The sequence below is a fragment of the Leopardus geoffroyi genome, chromosome A2 (genome assembly GCF_018350155.1).
Source record: "Leopardus geoffroyi isolate Oge1 chromosome A2, O.geoffroyi_Oge1_pat1.0, whole genome shotgun sequence".
Lineage (NCBI taxonomy): Eukaryota > Metazoa > Chordata > Mammalia > Carnivora > Felidae > Leopardus > Leopardus geoffroyi.
This window is the reverse complement of record NC_059331.1, coordinates 63,529,709-63,550,011: the sequence shown is the minus strand read 5'-3', so window position 1 is coordinate 63,550,011 and position 20,303 is coordinate 63,529,709. Positions and strand designations below refer to the sequence as shown.

Sequence of the window (20,303 nt, the reverse complement as noted above, 5' to 3'; positions counted from 1 at the left end):
GGGGCAGGGGCCTGGCCTGCTCTGCTCTCTGCTCCCCCCGCTGCTGACCACCTGGAGGTGGTGGGGAGGGAGGGAGGGAGGGAGGGAGGGACCCTGTTTTAATAGTAAAATGAGGTGAAAAATCTGTTTCGACTCACAGTGTGAAAACAGGCCCCAAACTTGGAAAACGGTCAGAAAACCACAGACGCAACTTTCCATCCACGTGAAGCCAACTGTGTGCTTCGTTAGTTTATGCAAGAAATCCAGGTGCGGATGGCAGAGCGGGTGCCGGATGGCCATACTCGGTGCCCACCCCCGTTTGTCCCACCCCATCAGGTACGTCCGGACTGCCTGCTGCTGGTCCTCCAGCGGCGCCCAGCCCCTGAGAGCAAGAGCCGAGGAGCACGGGGGTCCTCATCCCCCCTGCCTCCATGGAGCACCAGTCGGTAAGGGCCTGGGAAGGGGAGCCAAGTTCACCGCCCTGAGTTCATCCCTGCCTGTGCCTCGTGGAGGGACCGTCCTAGCTGGGTTTTCCGGGTGAGGAAGTGGAGAATAAGAGGCTGCTGGCTTGCCCCCAGCTTGCCGGCAGGTGACAGGTCTGGGCTTCGGGACACTGGACCCAGAGCCGTCCTTACCCACCTCTCCTGGGATCCCCAAACTCAAGAGGGCATCACCGGGCATTCACCGGGGCGTGGGGCTCGCTGAAACCAGATTATGGGGTTTCTGCTTCAGGCAGGTCTGGGTGGGGGGTGCCGTGGCTGGTCCAGGGGCTGCACGCTTGAGAACCACTGAGTCTGTGAGGCTCCCCCGACCTGGAGCCACGTGATGGGGGCGTCCAGGTTACTGCGGGATGTTTCACGGCCACAGCGCAGGACAGTATGTCCGTTGTCTTTTAAAATAAAAATTTTAGGGACCCCTGGGTGGCTCAGTAAGCATCTGACTCTTGATTTCGGCTCAGATCGTGATCTTCTGGTTCGTGAGTTCGAGCCCCAAATCGGGGCGTGCGTGGAGCCTGCTTGGGATTCTCTCTCTCCCTCTGTCTGCCATTCCCCTGCTCTCTCTCTCTGTCCTTCTCTCAAAATAGGTAAATAAACATTTAAAATAAAAATCTTAAATGGTTGCCTGAAACTTAATTTCCGGTGTTACTGTAGGTGGAAGGGAATGTTTGAGTTCTCGGCTCTGGGCCATGCACTCGGTTACACGTGAGGAACTTCACAGTCTAGCACATGAGCCAGATTTAATGGTGTGTGTTGGTGGCCGGGGCTCGGGCGTCGGTGTTGAAAACAACGCGAAACCTACTCTCCTGATTCTTATGTGACTATGGTGGGGAATGGATTTCGGTCATCTAACTCCTTCCTCCTTTGGTGATTTCTGTTTATGTAATTTTATGACTGTGTATCTTCAGGATGTTTCTGTGTGATTTTTCCAGTTCGGGGACGTTTTCAGTCGTTTAGGAGGTCAGATTTTTCTTCTGCTAACCTGACCACAGTACTTCCGGGAATCGATGGGTTTCAGAGAAACGGAAGTCACTTTATTCTCCGTGGTCGTTCACAGACGTGCTCGTGGACGTTCAGGCAGGGGACTGTGTCATCCCTGGGTTGGCATATTGGTCTGTGCGTAGTTTTGAAGAAGCCTCAGCAACGTGGCTGCGGGTTAATCTTGTTCAGCTTTTATGAGCCTGTGATATGAATCCACTGGACTCTTGACAATAAATAGGGGCGTTGACTCAGAAATTCAAATTGGATTCAATATCGAATCCGAAAGTTGGGGAAGGTTGAAGCCGGTGTTACTGCCTGGCGGTGCTGGGGATGGGCCAGCCCTGGTGGCCAGGCTCCAGAACCCACAGTTTGGCGTCCTGCCCCCAGCTGTGAGTGTGGCTGATAGGGGCCGGAGGCTGGTGGTGAAGGAGCCAGGACGGAAACCAGCCCAGAGCACCGCCTCCTTTCCACCCACATTCCCGGCCCCACTCTGGGGGCTGCTGAGCATAGTGCCCTCCAGGCTCTGTGCAAGGCCAGGGCTCAGTGGGAATGTTTTCAAAACATCTACACGGCTAGAGAAGATGGCGTCATGCATGCCCTTGAACCCGGCGTCAGCTTCAGTGGTTTTCAACCGTGTGCAGTGCTTGGGTGAAACAACCAAATTCCGGGGCGCCAGCTGGCTCAGTCAGTGGAGCCTGCACCCTTGATAATGGGGTCGTGAGTTCAAGCGCCACAATGGGTATGATGAAGTTTTGGGGTGATGGTGGTGGGGGGGTAGTCCGGAACTGACCGCCAAGAAAGAATTCTTGAAGATGTCTTTGGTGCATAAAGGTGATTTATTAAAGCACGGGGACAGGACCCCTGGGCAGGAGGAGCTACACTGGGGTCGTGACGGGTAACTCATCACATACCCTCAGCTTGGGAGGGGGCAGGGATAGAGTAAGTCTCTTAGGAATTTTGGAAGCAAGGTTTCCAGGACCTTCAGGGGGTCGCTGTGGCCAGGGAAACGCCATTTATTACCGTTTAGTAAAACCTCAGTCCTGAGACTCCTCGGGCGTATATCGGGGGCCCTAAGCCTGGAGCATGATGCCAGCGTGTGTGCTGGGGCAGTTGAGATAAAGGAAGGAGACTTACAGGGTCCTCGAGGTGGGGTGATGTGAAGCTGAGATTCCCTTTTGTCCCCCACAAAGTGTCATCATGGAGGCAGCTGAGCCCCTCGAAGGAGGTCACTGTGCCGGTTTCAAGGACTAGTCAGTGAGCCGTAGGCAGTAAGGGGATTTGATGTTTCGTTTGCCTCAGTTTCCCACGTCACCACAGCAAGCACTTGAACCCCCTTCCTGTGTTCTTAGGCGGCCAGGAGTGTCCGAGGAACATCACACAGATCCACGGTGGGGGTGGGGGTGGGGGGTTGTCAGCCTGTGCTCTGCCCTCAGCCCGCCCCACGCTCCCTCATCGTATCCCCCCTGAACAATTTTGACCCTGAGATCTTCATGGTTGCTGCAGGTGGAAGGTCTCGTCTTCTGTGGCTTCTTCCCGCTGAGCGGGGGTGTAGAGACGTCCCCAGCCATACGGGTGAATATGGGTCAGCTGGGAAACATATAGGGGAGTTACAAAAGGCGGAGGCAGCTGAATCCAATGTGGGCAACGTGTGTGAACCTTCTTGAGTAGAGAGGATCATCTGCTGGCCCGAAGTCATTGCAGTGATGAGTCTTGGCACCAGGCAGGGAGACACAGGAGAAAACGGCAAAACGTAATTAGAACAACTAGAAAGATCAGCCCAAATAAGCCCTTTGGTAGCTGACGAACATCTTCCAGTCCAGGAGTTTGACCAAGGAAAGAGGGATTGTTTCAGAGCAAGTGGAGTGTCTGCGTCAGGTAGAAATCCAGAAACGTTTCTCTGGTCATCTGGAGCGTACACACAGCATTATGTTTGCACGAGAGTGTAAGCTCCACGTCGTGCAGCAGTCAGCACATCTCGTGCCATTCTGGTTTGTAGAATGGTTTTATGCATTGGAGTTATTTTCGTATTTAATACCGTAATGTTATCGTGAGAGCCATTTAAAGCCTCCACTGTGTAACAGGCAGTGCGTGGCCGTCCTATAGTCTCTGCTTTGTTTAGTAAACACTCAGCTAATTAGTAAGAGGTATCTTTACAGCAACAAGAAAAACAGAGGTTAATGGTTAGAGCGCATTTCAAACCCAGTGTCTCCCGGTGCTGTCAGTGAGATTTTGAGATGTCAGGCTTGAAGCCTCCTCAGATGGGAGTGGGAGCACACAGCAGCAATCGGATTGGTCTTTCTGGCTTGTAACTCACAGGTCTGTGGTGGTCCTTTGAGTGGCCCATTGCAAGAAGGAATTGTTAGTAGAAATGGGGAATGGAGAACGAAGAAGAAAGGTACAACCATCCTAAGAGAGGTTTGAGGTCTTCCACAGGCTCACAGAAATAAGAAGGCACATTAGGGGCGACCGGGAGGCTCAGTCGGTTAAGCAGCCGACTTAGGCGCAGGTCATGATCTCGCGGTCCGTGAGTTCGAGCCCCGCGTCGGGCTCTGTGCTGACAGCTCGGAGCCTGGAGCCTGCAGCCTGCTTCGGATTCTGTGTCTCCCTCTCTTTCTGGCCCTCCCCCGTCTGCACTCTGTCTCTCTCTGCCTTTCAAAAATGAATAAATGTCAAAAAAAAATTTTTTTTTGAAAAGAAGGCATATTAGTTTGCTCATTGATTTCCTGTGAAGGGGGTACAGGTTTTATTTTAGGTACAGGAGCCCATGAAGAGTGCCCCTCTAACTTCACTGCATAATATGACCCAGCAGGGGCCCTTTTATTTTGGAGTTAAATCCCCCGTTGTATTAGACTTTGCATCCTTTGAGAAAACAAGGTCTTTGGGGTTGTATGGGGTGGGTTTCTAGGAACTGTCAGATCAGGTTTAGGGAGAATATGGTTGGTATGTTTAGAGATTTATGAATTAACCCAGCCTGAAGTGAATAATTTATTAAAGCACTGTAGTCTTTATCGGCTGATAGGTCTACAGTGAGAAAAGTCTTTTTACGTACAACTGTTAGGCGAATCCATCCCATTTCCCAGTTGTTTAAACAATATGCCCATGGGGTCCTGTTACCATCCCCACAGGATAACGAGAAGATTGTCCATATCTGTGCTATTGCGACAGTTTTTCTGATGTTTACCTCAAGTCGTCCAGTTTAGGCAAACAAACACTTAAAGACAATCGGAACTAGAATTTGACAGCCATAAGGGTGCGTTACGGAAACATGGTTTTTCTCTCTAAAAACCGTCATTTCCAGAGACGGCCAAATCAAGACCGATTCGTCTGTAGAACAAGTCCAGTTTTAACAAACTTGACCTAATTATTTACCTAAGTTCAGCAAGAACAGTGGTTGGTCATATGGATGTCTTAAAGTTTGTTTTGCCGGAATCTTTTATACGGAATTCTCCAGATTGCACTCTTAGTAGATTCTCCAGGCCAGAAGCCAAGCCAAGTACTTCTGTCAGACAGGCCTGCAATTCCTGTGGAATTGGGCAAATTCCTCTCCACGAGGTCCCCAAGATATCCTGAGTTTCCTGCACCTGCCAGGAAGTGACTTTCTTTGCTCACCTGGTGAGGCTGCTGGGAACTCCGTAAGCAAGGTATCAGGCCCACATTTCCCAGGGGCTTTATGGCTCCGTGTTTCATAAAGTCAACCTTAGCTCCTTAAAGCCGGATGGTCATATCTGAGTCTATGCAGGTCAGTCTCAAATAGAACATTCCAGTCAAAGTCTTGGTAAAGTAGCCAGTATTTCCAGTGGTGTCCTGTTACGAGGAAAACAGATTTTTATTGAACTTATGCAAGCAATTGTAATTGCCATGAAAGAAAGAACACTCCCTGAGACTGTTTGAATTTTAGAGGGTTTAGGTAGAGAGAAAAGTTAAACCGCTTCCGTTTACGGTCCAATACACCCAAATAGCCGTAGTTTCTCTGCAATAAGAGGTTAAAAGCGCAAACGTATGTTCGGTTATCAGAGCTTCAGCAACTCCATCCCATGTGGAAAAGACCCAGGTGTCCAATGAGTTCAGTCCCATTTATCATGCAAAACCTTAAAGTTTCAGGTTACCAAAGACTCCGAAAGCCATCTTAACAGTTACCCATGAAAACTTTGAGACAGACAAAATTAACCATCACCTTAAGTCATCTTTTTGCTAAGAACTTGCAACTGAGATAACACGAGCTTATTTGACTTTAGTAAACCTGGGTAGAATCGAGGTTTCATATTTAATGCCGATAACTCTAAACACAGGACTATCTTAATTAAACCGGCAAACTTAAATTAGTTCACACAAATGTGTTTCACCTGTGTCCACTTAAAAGCCAGTCAGGTTTTCCCCACTGTCAGTTTTTCCTGGGACGCCAGTGGGGGAATCTGAAGTGGGTGGTCCAAGAGGGTGCTCTTTGCTCCTTGACCTTGAGGGTGGGAGGAGCCGGCAGTGGCTGAGGCACTGAGGATGGTACTGGAACCATCCGCACCCCAGGTCGTGCCGGAGCAGGAGCAGGAGGGAAAGGCAGAAGAGGCGGGATGCCACCAAGCAGGTAGAGAAAGAGCGTTGCAGGTTCTTGAACCTTGTCGGCCGGGACAGAGGAGCAGACGCCATGTCCCTCTCACTCTCTTTTCCATCAAGAAGGCAGATGTGTATTCGTCTTCCTGCCTCTCCTCCCGGTCACCGGTTGCTACTGGAATTTTTGGTAGCCCTGTGAGAGCCGGGCTTCAGCCTAGCAGGAGAATTTAAATGCACCATTTAGAAAGCCGTGGCCACCCTCCTCTCCTACCTGCTTCACATCATAGACAGACTGCAGCCTGGGTCAGAACGTCCAGGGGCAGGGACCCGCCCTACATCCGGGTTTTGCAAACTACAGGTTCATGGGCAGGGAATTCAATACAGTAGAAGGGAATCAGCAAGAGGAAAAAAGTGTGCGCACATGGCAGAGATTAAGCACTTAAAAAGAAATGCCACCAGGGGCGCCTGAGTGGCTCAGTCAGTTAAGCGTCTGCCTCTTTTTTTTTTTTAACGTCTGCGTTTTTTGGTTTTTTTTTTTTTTTTTTTTTAATTTTTTTTTTCAACGTTTATTTTTATTTTTGGGACAGAGAGAGACAGAGCATGAACGGGGGAGGATCAGAGAGAGAGAGGGAGACACAGAATCGGAAACAGGCTCCAGGCTCTGAGCCATCAGGAGCCATCAGCCCAGAGCCTGACGCGGGGCTCGAACCCACGGACCGTGAGATCGTGACCTGGCTGAAGTCGGACGCTTAACCGACTGCGCCACCCAGGCGCCCCTGCGTTTTTATTTTTGAGAGAGCATGTGAGCAGGGGAGGGGCACAGAGAGAGGGAGAGAGAGAGAATCCCAAGTAGGCTCCGTGCTGTCAGTGCGGAGCTTGACGTGGGGCTCAAACTCACGACCGTGAGATCATGACCTGAGCTGAAATCAAGAGTGGGACGCTTAACCGACTGAGGCCCCCCGCCAAGAGCCCCAAGACTATTTCTGGAGGAAGCTGGAACAGCAGTTAGGTTAGGGGTGAAGCCCTGGTTTGGTGACTTGGCCTAAGGGGGTCCGTTTGGAACCCTGGCTCTAACATGTGTTCTGTCTGCTCTCGGCATATGGAGGCAGGTGGAGGGTGGACACAGGCCTGGCTGGGAGCTGGCAGCTGGGCGGGGCTGGGAGTGGGGAGCTGACAGCTGGGAGCAGGGAGCTGGGCAGGGCTGGGCACGCCCAGAGCCCTCAGGTGGGAGCATCCTGGCTTATAAATTTGGGGGCATCTTCTTGGTCTTCATGTTTACCCAGCAAATCCCTGCCCAGTCCCATGACTGTGGTTCCTCCCATTTTGTGCCCATCTCCCTGATTCGGGAGCCCTTGACCTCATCCTCTCTGCCCTGAGCCCTGGAGGAGAGAGGGAGGGCCCTCGGGGTCGGGTCGTGAGCAGGAGCTCTGGCCTTGGACTTGCCTGACATAGCCTGTGTTTGTTTACCTCTGAGACGCTGTGCCAGGTGAGGATGAAAAGGAAGAAACACCGAATACACACAGCCGCCTTCACAGGCAGAGCCCACGGGCACAGGACTCCTGACCCACCTGGAGAGCAGGGGGCATTAACCCGTGTGTGAGGTCGGGTCTCCTCATCGAACACTGCAGTCCCCACACCTCGTTTGTTCTTTTCCCCAGAGATCCGCGCTAATCCTGCGCCTTTTATGAACACCGACGAGTCCAGCCGTCCTCTGAGTGCGCGGACACGGGCGGAAGGAGACCCGGGACTGGAGAAACCACCCTCGCTGGTGTCGCTGGCGTCATGGGACAAGGTATTGGCGTCTGGGGAGCTCGGGTTTGCTCCCTGAGCAGCACGCGTGTCCGGTGCAGCCCTGGAAAGCCTCCCGGGTGTGGTAGGAGCCGGCCAGATGTGGTTTCAGCCCCGTGTGCCACGTCCAGGGAGCGGGGTTCACTTGCAGATCTGGAATCCTGTCGTGAGAAGCCAGGATGCGTTCCGGAGACAGAAGTGGGGACGGGCTGCACCCCAGGGGGCTCCCAGGGGGCTCCCAGGGAGCCAAAACCCTATTTGGGGGCCCCGGGGGAGCTCTTTGAAGGCCTCTACTGGTAAGACTAGACTACCTGGACGTCTGAGCAGGTGCTTCTGTGTCTGGCTATCAGAATGGCCCACAGCAGTCGGGGTGGAGAGGACGGGACAGACGATGTCAGTGGCGTGAGGAGGTGGGGAGTGTCCTAGGAGAAGCTGGGGCGCAGCGAGCAGCGTGGGGTGCGGCGGGCCCCGAGAACGAGGCTACCTGTGCCCGATGCAGTCCGGCTAAGAGTGAGCTCTGACTGCTGCCAGCCCAGAGCTCTGCCTTTGTCCTGATGGGAAGGAGCCCCTTCTGCAGAAGCTCCCAGAACCTCCCCGCCCCTTGGCAGAGATTATCCTGCAGCTGTTTCTGGTACTCCCCATGTGGGTCCCCAGAACTCCTCCTTGGGGTTCCCAGTAACCCCCATGGGGTCCCCAGTACTCCTCATAGAGGTCTGCATGCAGTATTCTATACGGGGTCCCCAGTACTCCCCACGTGGTCCCTTGTACTTGTCATGGGGTTTCCAGTATTCCCCAGGAGGTCCCCTGTCCTGTACACAGTACCTCTAAGGGCATTTGTATCTGAAAATTAACCTCTGTCAGCCCATTCTGTTCCCGTTGGGAGCTCTTCCAGGCTCAGCTGCCACTTTATGAAAGTTCACAGGGATAGTTTCAGGTTGATCCGGAAGGATGTCTGCAACGGGGAACTTGTAATGATCTGAGAGCACGGTTCGGGAGAAGTTCGTTGGGGTGCGTTCCCAGACACAAGTGGACCCTGGTACCATGGGTTTGTCGTGGACCTGGTGTGGGTGCCCCACCCACACCTGCTCTGGTGACCCACACGCTCAGCCGGCCCTGGGGGGTATCCCCAAGGCCTTGGACCTCCTGCCCGTTTCCAGGCTCTCCTTGATCTTGAGCCCACCCACCCCTCCTCCCCCAGCCACCATGGCCCTGCTCCCTGGATCCCCGGGCAACCCAGCCTCGAGCAATGGCCAAGTGGGGCTGCAGACTGGGGTCCTGGACAGTTTGATGATTAGGCAGTTCTGTGGTGTGGTGTTGTGTGAAGTTGAGACTCCGGACTGAGTTTGTAAAATGTTCTGGTGCAGGGGGAGCCGGGGGAGAACGGATAGGTCTTGCCCACTTCATGTCGTTACAGAGAGTGTTTCCAGTCGGTGGAGCTGGTCACACCACATTAAAAGTTGTGTGCCATACTGTGACTTGTAGGAAATGCACATCTGGGCATCCGGATGACCTGAATAGATCTCTCATGTGTATGTGGTCTTCGTCCCCAAACCCCTGGACTTCGCAGTGATAGAGGGCTCCGCGTGTCTTTTGTTACGTTAATGGAGACTTTAGACCCCTCCGCAGGGCTGGGGGGCGCGGGTTGATTGCTGGGGCAACCAACCCTGTGATTCCAGGGTTGAAACTCCAGTCCCCCCACCCCACCCCCAACCTCTGGCTCCATAAAAACCCAAGGGGACGAGGTCCAGAGAGCTTCCGGGTTGGTGAGCACGCGGAGATGGGGGGCAACGGGCCCTGGGGAGGTGGTCAAGCCCCATGCCCCCTCCCACACCTCACCTCCAGCAGCTTTTCCACTTTTCACCATGTCCTTTACTGGTGAACGGGACTATACGGGTCTCCCTGAGTTCTGTGAGCCACTCTAACCAATTAAAAGAACCAAGAACCGAAGGAGGAGGCCCGTTGGAACCTCCGGGTGATAGCCTGGGGCTGTGGCTGGCACCTGAAGTTGCAGGGGTGGGGGGCCTGGCAGACTGAGCCCATCACCCGTGTGTGGGGTCTGACACCGTCTCTGGTAGAAGGCGTCAGAAGAGAGCTGAATTCTTGCTGGTATCTGAGAATTGCTTGGTGTTGGGGGCGACTTTGGAATTGGGTCTGGGACCCGTGAAAGATCATAGTTCATAGGTTAAATGTTACGTGAAGCGTTAATAAGCAAATGTAGTTTTCTAGAACAAACACAAATGAGTAATACTGTTTCTTACCCCAAGTGAATGTTAAGGTTGTAAAACCCACTGCTGTAGTTCAGATGGCAGATTGGAGGTGATTTCAGTGAATAGATGTTGAGTTGAGAGTGACGAGACAGGACACACTGGGTGGGTGAGCCGGGTCCTTACTTCGACCTGACTCCTGGGAGACCTGGGGGTCTTTACCGAGTGGGGGAAGGCATATTCCCTCCAGCCTTCATGTCTTCAGGACAGAACCCGGAGGGCTGGCTTAGCGCTTTCTGTTTTCAGAGCGTCTTGTTGTCTGGAATAAAATGGGGGTACCCCGATCAGAATTACGTTTTCGCTATTGCAGAATAAGACCTTCGGGGCCCTTAGTAATGCTTGCGCATGGTTAGTACTGTGTCCCACAGCTGCAGGCCCTGTGACTCAGGTGTGGCTGGGTCCTGGGGGTCACAGCAGGAGCGTGGCCGCCGGCCCTCCCAGTGTGGTGCTGGTAGGTGCTGGTACCGTCCTGCTGGCCGGCCCCACCAGCCTGGTTATCTGCCGTTCCTTGACTTTCTCGAGTTTGCCGTTAGCACAACTGTTCCAACAGATTCTGCCCGACTGCCCACACTGTATTCCTAGTCAGAAAACTCTTCCTGTCCGGGGGAGAGCACAGCCTGTAAGTTACTACTCAGGCCGCACGCTTTGGAGAGAGAAGGTTTCTAGACATTTCAAGCTGTTCAGAGGCAAACAATGTTTAAAGCTGCACTTGACGAATTATTTTGTGGTCCATGGGCATAATTTGATGGGTGCTGTAAATGTAAAATGCGCACAAATGTAGGTCGAACCTTGTGAATGTTCTTTCACACCTTTGCAGCTACTACGCTCACTTTTCTGAGGCGCTCCTTGGGAACTCTTTCACAGCCTGACACCCTTCCCTGGAGAGGTGCCCTGTGGTGACTTTGCCCCAGAACAAAGCGCTGCATTTTCATCGTAAGCTTCCCCCCCAAATTCCAGCCTTTATTCAGTTACTCATTACATACCTTTAGCAAGTTTGACTAAGTTTTTGACGAAGTTGCTAGAATACCACTTCCCAAACTTCATTAAATGGGGCTGCATTTTCCTGCGTCCACTCTATTATTCTTTCTGCAGAAACATCAGCTGCTTACGGAAGACCCAGAGGAAAAGAAAAAGTGGGATTCTCCTGAATTCTGTCTCTGTGGGTGTGCTGGGAAGCTGGCACTCCCCAGGTCAGGAGCCAGGGGACCCTCAGCACTCGTTTCCCTTATGGTCCTAACACTGCTGCCAATGCTTGTGGCGTCTGTGGGGCCTGGCCTTTCCCCACCCGGGCCTGTGGGATGCAGGGTACCCTATGGTCCCACTCATTCTGAGCTCTGTCTCTGTTGCAAACGTGAGCATCCTTACTATATCCCAGAAGGTAACAAACACAGGTTCTGCCTGGGTACTGACTCGGAAACAGGCACATATCCCACATCTACTCTGTGCCCACCGGTTCTGAGAATGAAAACGACAGGGCCCTGCACTCCAGGAACTCCCGCCTAGGAAAGCACAGAGCACGATGTAAATGCTGGGCTGCTGGGCTACGGAAGCCTTGGCCGCATCCCTGGGGCCCAGGGGCCTGGCGGGGAGGGCTGGGTGCCTTCTCAGGGGCTGCGATGCTGCATAGGGTCAGGTCACGGGAGAAGTTGGAAAAGGCTTTATGGGCAAAAAGCAGTGTGATGTTTCAGAGGCCCTGTGAGTAGCTGACCAACGATTGGAGTGTACGTGTGGTGGGCGAGGGGCAGAGGTGGAGGAAGGGAAACAGGGGAGGAAGTCGTCACGGGCTGAATTTAGATTATGGTCCAACTTAGATTTAACAGGAACTGTATAATCCCCAGAATGGATCGTGATTTCCACTGTGTTCACGTAAGGCCTAAGCTCTTCCCCCCTTCCCCCTTTATTATTATTATTATTTTTTTTTTACCATCAACACCATTTTAAGGTGTGCAGTTAAGTGGCACTTAGAACATCCACGAGGTTGTGCACTGTCGCTGCTCTCTTGTTCTGGGACATTTTCATCGTCCCCCAAAGGAAATGCCCCGTGAACATCTCTCCCCATCCGCTCCCCCGGCAACAACTAATCCTCTCTCAGCCTCCATGGACTAGTTCTGGAAATTTTGCATAAATAGGGAGAGTTGGAAAAGAACCCCTTGGCAGTAAGCTTGTGTTGTTACAAACTAGCTCAGCTGAAGGTAGAATTTGCGGGACCTGCAGGCAGGAGGCTAATGGAGGCCCAGGAGCTGGTGGCCGTCCCTGCCCCTGTCCTGTTCCCTCTGGCTGCTCCCAGCTCATGGCACCTTCCAGACTCAGGGAGGGGGGCTGCCTTAGCCTGAGGGGTCGCATCCCCAGGAAAGGGCAGGGCCTGCCCCCGGTCAGCAGGACTGGCAGGTGGCAGTGGGGGTGCAGAGAGGCCGGGTGCTGGGCATCTGTCAGCCTTGGCCTTGGCCCTCGACACATTGCTGTGATTTCCTCTGGGGAGCTGAGGTCTGGTACTCAGAGCAGGTGGAGAGTGTGCGTGGACAGTTCGGTGAGGGCCTCCCGAGAGGGGAGGAGCTGGGTTATTAATTGGCTGAAACCACTTGTGCTAAACGTGATGTCAAGAATAACTGAAGCTTGGGCACTCAGTGTGAGGATGGTGGCTGCCTTTTATACGTACACCGAGTGGCGCACTGTCGGGGCCGGGGCTCTGAGTGTGGGCCGGTGAGGTGGCAAGCCCTGGAAAGGTCTGACGGCCATCCCCCCCGTCCGGCTCCTCCCTGCCGTTTGGCGCAGGAGTCGTGGGTTTTGTCACAGGAGGCCGCGGCCGCCGGCAGAGCGGAGGCCAGCGACGCATCTTGGCGCAGTTGGCCCCAGGTGCCCAGCCGTGCCCACTCAGGCCCCGAGTTTGCCAAGCCCTTGGCATTGCCTTTCCTTCTTTCTCCTGCTTGGTCCTGCTTTGGCTCCCATAGCTCCTCCTGCCCCGTCCTGGCTCCTGGCTCCTACCGGTGTCCCTAACCGAGCCCCCCTCCCCGCCTCCCTGACCAACACCCTAGCGAGGCCGCCACGTTGGAGCCAAGCTCCTGCATGGGCTTCCCGGGGCCACCGACACAAATCACAAACCTGGTGGCCTAATGCAACAGAAGCTTGTTCTGTCTAATCGGTTTTCCAGGGCTGAAATCCACCTGCTGGCAGGGCCACACCCCCGGGGGCTGGGGGCAGGACTGTGCCTTTTCCTGGTGCTGGCCAGCATTCTGCTGGTGTGGACGCACACCCCAGAGAGGAGCCTCTGGCTTGATTTTCAGCAGTCTCAACCCTGTGGCTACAGGAGGGTCGGGATTCCTTCCAGGTGACAAAGATCTGTAAGCAGCTCCAGCTGGGAGTTTGAATCTCTGAGCCTCTCCTTTCCTCCCCCTCGCATCATCCAGTGCAGTTAGAAGCTGTCAGCCAGTCTCATTATAGACGGTCTGCGACTTAACGATGGCTCATCTTGGGATTTTCCACTTTACTGTGGTATGGAAACAATACGTGTTCCATAGAAACTGTACTTGGAATTTTCCCATGCTGGTGACACTCGCTAGGACCTGAGCGTCTCCCAGGCAGCCACGTGGTCACAAGAGTCAGCAACCGAGACCCTGACCACCCTTCTGCTCCCACACAGCCGCTCGGCTTCTCACCTTCAGGTCCGCATTCAACCAGTTACATGAGACATTCCACAGCTTATTATAAAACAGGCTTTGTGAGAAGAGCGTTTTATCTGCCTGTAGGCTCGTGTAGGTGTTCCGAGCACGTTTAAGGTGGGCCAGGCTCAGCCGTCATGTCCGGGACGGTGGGTGTGTTGAATGCATTTTCCACTTAACGGTCTTAACTTATGATGGCTTCATCTGGATGCAACCCCCTCGTACGTCAAGGGAGATCTGTGCTGGTCAATTTGACAAAAATGTCCTATGGTGCCCACCTCTTGTAGGGATTCCACAGGGGCAGACAGTGGCACCACCCTGCCCACTCGTGTCTCTAGAGTCCATCCAATGTCTGGATCTAGAGTCAAGTCAGAAGATGTCCCTTGGGATTCTTGCCTCCCACGGCCTTTTTCAATATGGTAGCCAGGCTAACACTTCCATACCATTGGTCAGATTATGCCACACTGGTGCCCAAACCTGCATCTCATTCAGAATGACATGCAAATTCCCATCCAACCTCCCTGCCTCCCACGTCACCCCCTGCTCTCCTGGCGCCCGCCACACAGCCATGGCCAGCTGGCCCCCCAGGTCCCCAAGAACGTGGGCTCCGCAGGAACAGGGGACTAGCCTGCTTTGTTCTCTGCCAGTTCTCTACAGCCCAGCACGGCAGGGGCCAACCGCTAGTCTGTGAATGGAATAGTGTTACTTTCCCTAATTTACCGAGTTTTTGTAAGCAGCTCTCAAATGATTGTTATCTTCCCCCTCGCAGAACATTCTGGAAACAACTGGTGAAGCGCCATTAAGTGTGGTCAGCGGGAGAACAGGGGCTGCTTCAGATCCAGGCGACAGTGCCAACAGGTATGTCAGGGAGCCCTGGCTGAGCTCTGTTCTTCTGTACACGCACGGGGCCTTCCGAGGACCCACCCGGGCTGGGGTGACGTAGGGGGTGCCGCCCGGAGTGCGGGAGACCGTGGACAGCACACAGAACACCAACTGTGATGGAGGAAAGAGGGCCTCTTCTTGCCGGTTGAGAGAAATAGATCAGGCGCCATGACCAACCTCCCCCAGCACATTGGGAGCCATCCACGGGGGCACTGTGAAGACTGGGAACACCTTGGGCCTTGCCAGGGTCAAGGGCACTAGACCCTGTAGTGGGTGCGAAACACGCACACTTTAAAGCAGTAGCATTAGATGGGCCTTGAGCACGTGATGTGAAGCGGAATGAGCCAATAACAGAGGGATAGATGTCGTGGGCGTCCACTTGCACGAGGTCCCTAGGGCAGTCAGGTTCATAGAGACGGAAGATAGGGGAGGTGGGGGAGACCCAGGCCAGGGTTGGACCCGGCAGCCGTCAGGGTGGCAGTGAGGCCCACGGGACCTGAAACTCCCTGGGCGTTCCCGTGATGAGTATTTCTCCCTTCCCATGAGGGCACGGGTGCGGTCCTCAGAGCTTTCACACATGGACAGTAAACATGAGTTACGTGGGTTGGGCTGAAGTCCAGACAGGAGGCAGTGGAATATCACGTGGGCCAGGACCTTGGCCAGAAGGCCAGGTGAGCCGGGAGCCGCTGTTTCCTGCCCAGGGTTGAGAGCACAAGAGCCAGAAGCAACCTTCCCCTGCCTGAAGAGAAGGTGCCCAGCCCTGTACCTGATGGGGGATGGCTCTGAGTGCCCTGGGCCTGAGCAGGGGATGGCGTCTGAATTCCCTGTACCTGAGGGGGGAATAGCATCTCAGTTCCCTATACTTGAGGGGGGGTGGCTCTGAGTGCCCTGTGCCTTTGGGGGGAAATGGCGTCTGTGTCCTCTGTACCTGAGGGGGGCACAGTTCTGAGTGCCTTGTACCTGAGAGAGGACAGAGTCTGAGTTCTTTGTACCTGAGTGGGGGATGGCTTCTGTGTTCCCTGTACCTGAGGGGGGACTGCATCTGAATGCCCTGGGCGTGAAGGGGGGTAGAGTGCTGAGTGCCCTGGGCCTGAGGCAGGGGACGGCTCTCGGTGTGCTGTACCTGAGGTGAGGCAGCTCTGAGTGCCCTGGGCCTGAGGGAAGACAGCCCTGAGTGCCCTGTACCTGAGAGGCCTGGGCACAGTTTCCCTGTGTGGCTCACCGGACCAGGTATATGGGGTTGTGACAGGGAACGTGATGGGGCCCCTCTAAGAGGGCCTCATCCTTGCTGGCTGTGGGTCACGGCCCTCGCATCCCTTTCCCGGAACCTGTGAATGGGCCAAACGCAGTGGGCAGTCGTCCTACACAGGAGTAGCCACTGTGACCTCACAGTGAATGCCGTGGAGGCCTTGTTCTGCCTCAGGGCAGCCCATTTCCCCTGGACGGCAGAGCCCCTGTAGACAGTGACCTGCCTTCCGGGTCAGCCATCTGAAGCGGGGTCCCATCTGGGCACAGATTTTAGTCTGTGGCCTTAAATATGCTCCTCGTCAGTGAAACTCATCCCCGGAACACTGGTTCGGCCTCTACTTGCAGGGCACCCCGGTATCACCCAGACCACCAAGCAGCAGGTGCGGGTCACAGAGGGGCCCCCCGGGAGAGCCGGGGAGAAAGTCGTGTTCAGATGGGCCCCGTGAGCCGTCCTCACTGTCCCTTTTCCCTTTGTGTCCAGAAACAACCGGGAACCTTCCGTTACAATCTCCAGCTCCTGGAGCAGCCGTGGCCCGCGCCCCTGTCGCCGACAGATGCGTGTGGCTGGGAAAGTGAGCAGTGCCTTCTGTGGTCTTCCCCAGGTGGGTGTGTGCCCGACACGGCCGACTGTCTCCAGAAACCTGCTGGTGGGGTCAGGAGGCCCTGGGGCCTTTGGGCGAGCCGTGTGTCCAACTTCTGGGCCTTCAGACCCCGCTCAGGCGGTTGGAAAGCACAACCCGACTGGATCCTCAATAAGGAAAATGTACAGCGCGTTTTTGCTGTCGGCCAGAGCGCCATCGCTCAGCTGTCCGCTTTGATCATCTCTGACCCCACAAATTGGTAGTAGCTCAGCCGGGGAGCAGCGTGGACTCGGGGTGATACGGGCTCCCCAGGCTCCTGGTGGAACGTGCTGGTGGGTGTCCCGGGCGCTCTCTTGGCCGGGGTGCTGGCAAGCGTGAATCCTGTCCCCCTCCACGTGTGCTGCGCACGGGGCCGGCCTGCGCCAGCCCAGCCGAGTCAGGGAGCCCTCGGCCTCACCGGGGCGCTCTATTCGCCGGCTGTCTGACGCGGCAGAAACCCGGAAACCGGTCCTGACTCCAGACTAGGCCACGTCATCACCCCTCACTCCTTAACCTCTTAAATCCCAGTGCACCTGCCCTGTGGTGGGCTCCTGCAGCGTGATGGTGGGGACCCCCTCCTGCACCATGGGACGGCAGCGCTCTGCAGAGGACGTGGCCCCGGACCTGCTTCCAGGGACTGACGTCACGTCGGCCGCTGTCGCGATGGGGGCCCCGGTCGGGGCGCGTGCATCCGCTCAAACCAGCGCCCCGATTTCACATTCTCCCACCTTGCCCAGAAGGTAGCGAGCCGGCGACTCACTGTCTTCCTGTCCACCTAGCGGTGATTGTAGTTGTGGCCAGCGCCTTGAGCTCAGCGCCCTGGACCACGCAGGTGGCCACCGTTGTTCCCACTGCCCCACATCCCCCCCCCCCCCCCAGCACTTCTCACCAGGTCGGTGATGCGGTGCTGCTGGCCCCGGGACCCCACTTTAGGAACCAGTGAAAGTCAGCCTTGCCCTCTGGTCCCGTAGCGCTTGCTTCTGGGCGGGCTGCTCCCCTCCTGTCTCCATCCCTCCCGGTCGACCATCATGCTGTCTGAAGCCGTCCTTCCTGTCCTCCCACAGCTCCCTCGGCCACGATGGCTCGGTGTCCTGGCCTCGTCCCAAGCAGCTCTGTCCCCTCGCTCAGTGTCTCCCTGGGGCCATCTCCGTGCAAGGTCCTGCTGACGCAGTCGATCCCGCCGTTCGTTGCTTCCCAGAAGCCGACACTCGGGCCCCTCCGAGTCTGGGGTTTCGGGTCCAGGTGGCTTCCGATGCGAGTCTGTGTCTGCTCCTGGATTTCGGGGACGGCTGTGGGGTTCAAGTGAGGATCCGCGACGTGTCCGAGGGAACGGCGGTCACCGCCTTCCACCAGTTTGGGAAAGGTGGGTGGTCCGGCGTCCGTTTAGAGCACGGGCAGCGGGTGCAGACTTGGTGACACCCCACGGGTAGCCCCGGCCACACTGGGCCAGAGGAGACCCCGCTCCTCCCGGGGCTCCCGCACCCTCCGTGTCTTGGTAACACAGGCTTGGGGGCTGCACCGAGCCCGCCCCCGAGCACTTTCCCTTGCTGCGTCCTGCCGGCCCCGCTGCTACCCTTCCCCACGTAGGGGAGGCGGGACAGGGGTCTGTCCTGCTCCCACACCTGGGGAGCCACGTGACCCTCCCCAGGGAAAGCTCTGAGCCACCGTATGAACTGCTGACACTGTCCTTCAGGTGGGTGCACACGCGCATGATGCTGCATGCTTCATCGTTTGTACTAAAGTGTCGAACACCTTGCATGTAGGCAAAGTGACAAAAAACCTCTTTCTCCGGACACCGTGGCGCTGGGACCGTGCTGCCCGGAGAAGGACCGAGTCCCCAGCGCCGGTGTGGGGGGCGAGGTGGGTGGGAATTCTGACCTTTTCCCGCTCGCCAGCAGCGTGCAACTTCCCGCTTTCTGTTTATCTTTTAAAATTATCTTTTGAACTTGGGACATCCTCATAGTTCAAGCCCCCACCTTACAGAGGCATGTGTGGTGATGGGTGTCCCCCCTCAGGGACCCCTGCTCTCTATCTCTTAGGCCTCTGGTGCCCGTACATGACCCTCTCTCCTCCTGAACACAGATGAGCGCGGCACTCGGAGCCCTGCTCCCCGCTGGCACACACGCCCGGCCACGTCTTGGAGCTCCTCCTGTGTCCCCACAGGACAGGCTTCCCTGCCCTGCCACATGCAGGGTGCACATTAATGTGCCCGAGTCTATTTAACCATGCTTTTTATCTGTACACATCGAGAGTTCTTCTAATCTTTCAATATCACAGACAACACCGCGGTGACTAATCACATGTGTGTGCCATTTTGCCACTTCAAAGAAAAGAGGAATCATTGCCTCAAATGCTAAGTGCGTTTGTAATTTTTTTTTTTTTTTACTTATTTTTTGAGAGAGAGTAAGCAGGGGGAGGGGCAGAGAGAGGGGGGACAGGGGATCCAAAGCTGGCTGAGCTGACAGGCTGAGAGCAGCGAGCCCGATGTGAGGCTCGAACTCACGAATGGTGAGACCGTGACCTGAGCCAGAGTCAGATGCTCAACTGACTGAGCCGCCCAGGCGCCCCAGGTGCATTTGTAACTTGACGGTTATTACTAAACTGCCCGCAACAAGGGTTGGCTGGTTTCTAGTCCCCAGGGCAGCTCTCACTAGATATTAGGTCCGACCGTGAGAAAGGGCCAGCGTCTGCCGTATTGTACCCAGAATAGCACTTTTGTGGCTCAACTCCCCATGGTGTTCGTATGAGCACTTTCGGTAATTACAAAGATTAGCCCTTTGTAGGTGATATAAGCTGCAATAGTTCTTTTTCTCAGTGTGTCATTTGTGTTCAGGCTTTGCTTAGAGTTGTTTTTGCTTTTCATGCAGAAATTTTAATTTCTATCAAGTATACTCTATCTTTTCTTTTATGGTCTCTGAGTTTTAGCTCATAGAGAGGACACCCATCAGGTGTTATCTTCAGGTTGGTTGTTGTCGGGTGTGGAGGAGTTGCTGGTATTCGCTATTAACGTTGCACCGTTCTATCGCTCTGAGTGGCCACAAATCCTTGACCGTGAAGCGTATTCTTCAGTGTTTGTCAGTCATGTAAACATTATTTACAAGTAGTGATATGCCAACCCCGTACCCCCGGCCTGACACCTGCCCTTCCCTGTCCTACTTAATCACCTTGGCTGGGACTTCCTGAACAGGGGGCCTGAAGGGAGAGGATGGCGGCATCTTTGTCGCGAGATGCTTTTAGTGTCGTTTGTTAAACTGGGTGCCAGACTTGGGACCGATGTAACTTATCAAATGTTAAGGAAATTTTCATCTTTGCTCTTTTATCAAGGACTTTAAAATTTTTTTAATTTCAAATTCCAGCTAGGAATTGAATACCCGTGTTACGTTAGTTTGAGGCGTACAATATAGTGATTCAGCACATCCATGCATCGCCCAAGTGCCTCCTTCATCCCCAAAACCTGTTTTCCCCGCCCTCCTCCCTTCTGGTGACCATCAGTGTGTTCTCTGTGGTTACGAGTCTGTTTCTTGATTTGCCTCTCTCTCTTTTCCTTTGTTCATTCGTTTTGTTTCCTGAAATCTACATATAAGTGAAACCATATTTGTCTTTCTCTGACTGGCTTATTTGGCTTAGCATAATACTGTCTACTTCCAGCCACGTCATTGCAAATGGCAAGATTTCATTTTGTTTTATGGCTGAATAATATCTGATTGTATATATGTACCACATCTGTTCATTCACCTGCCGATGGATGCTTGGGCTGTTTCTGTAGTTTGGCTGTTGTGAAAATGCTGCAGTGAGCATAGGCGTGTGTGTATCCCTTTGGATTAGTATTCTTGTATTCTTTGG

The 20,303-nt window shown here is 54.5% G+C and overlaps 1 protein-coding gene across 11 annotated transcripts in view; it reads left to right on the top strand.

Moving 5' to 3' along the window:
- Positions 1–20,303, top strand: part of PKD1L1 (polycystin 1 like 1, transient receptor potential channel interacting) — a 133,259-nt gene that overhangs the window by 11,052 nt on the left and 101,904 nt on the right. For 8 of the 11 annotated variants that reach the window (XM_045494233.1, XM_045494234.1, XM_045494235.1 and 5 more), the window contains exons 3-7: positions 7,661–7,794; positions 14,480–14,568; positions 16,322–16,442; positions 16,989–17,200; positions 17,525–17,823. In XM_045494233.1, coding sequence (XP_045350189.1) covers positions 7,661–7,794; positions 14,480–14,568; positions 16,322–16,442; positions 16,989–17,200; positions 17,525–17,823 — 855 coding nt within the window. Of the gene's footprint in view, positions 1–7,660; positions 7,795–14,479; positions 14,569–16,030; positions 16,221–16,321; positions 16,443–16,988; positions 17,201–17,524; positions 17,824–20,303 lie in introns of those variants that run through there. The other 3 variants (XM_045494238.1, XM_045494240.1, XM_045494239.1) reach the window with 2 other exon arrangements.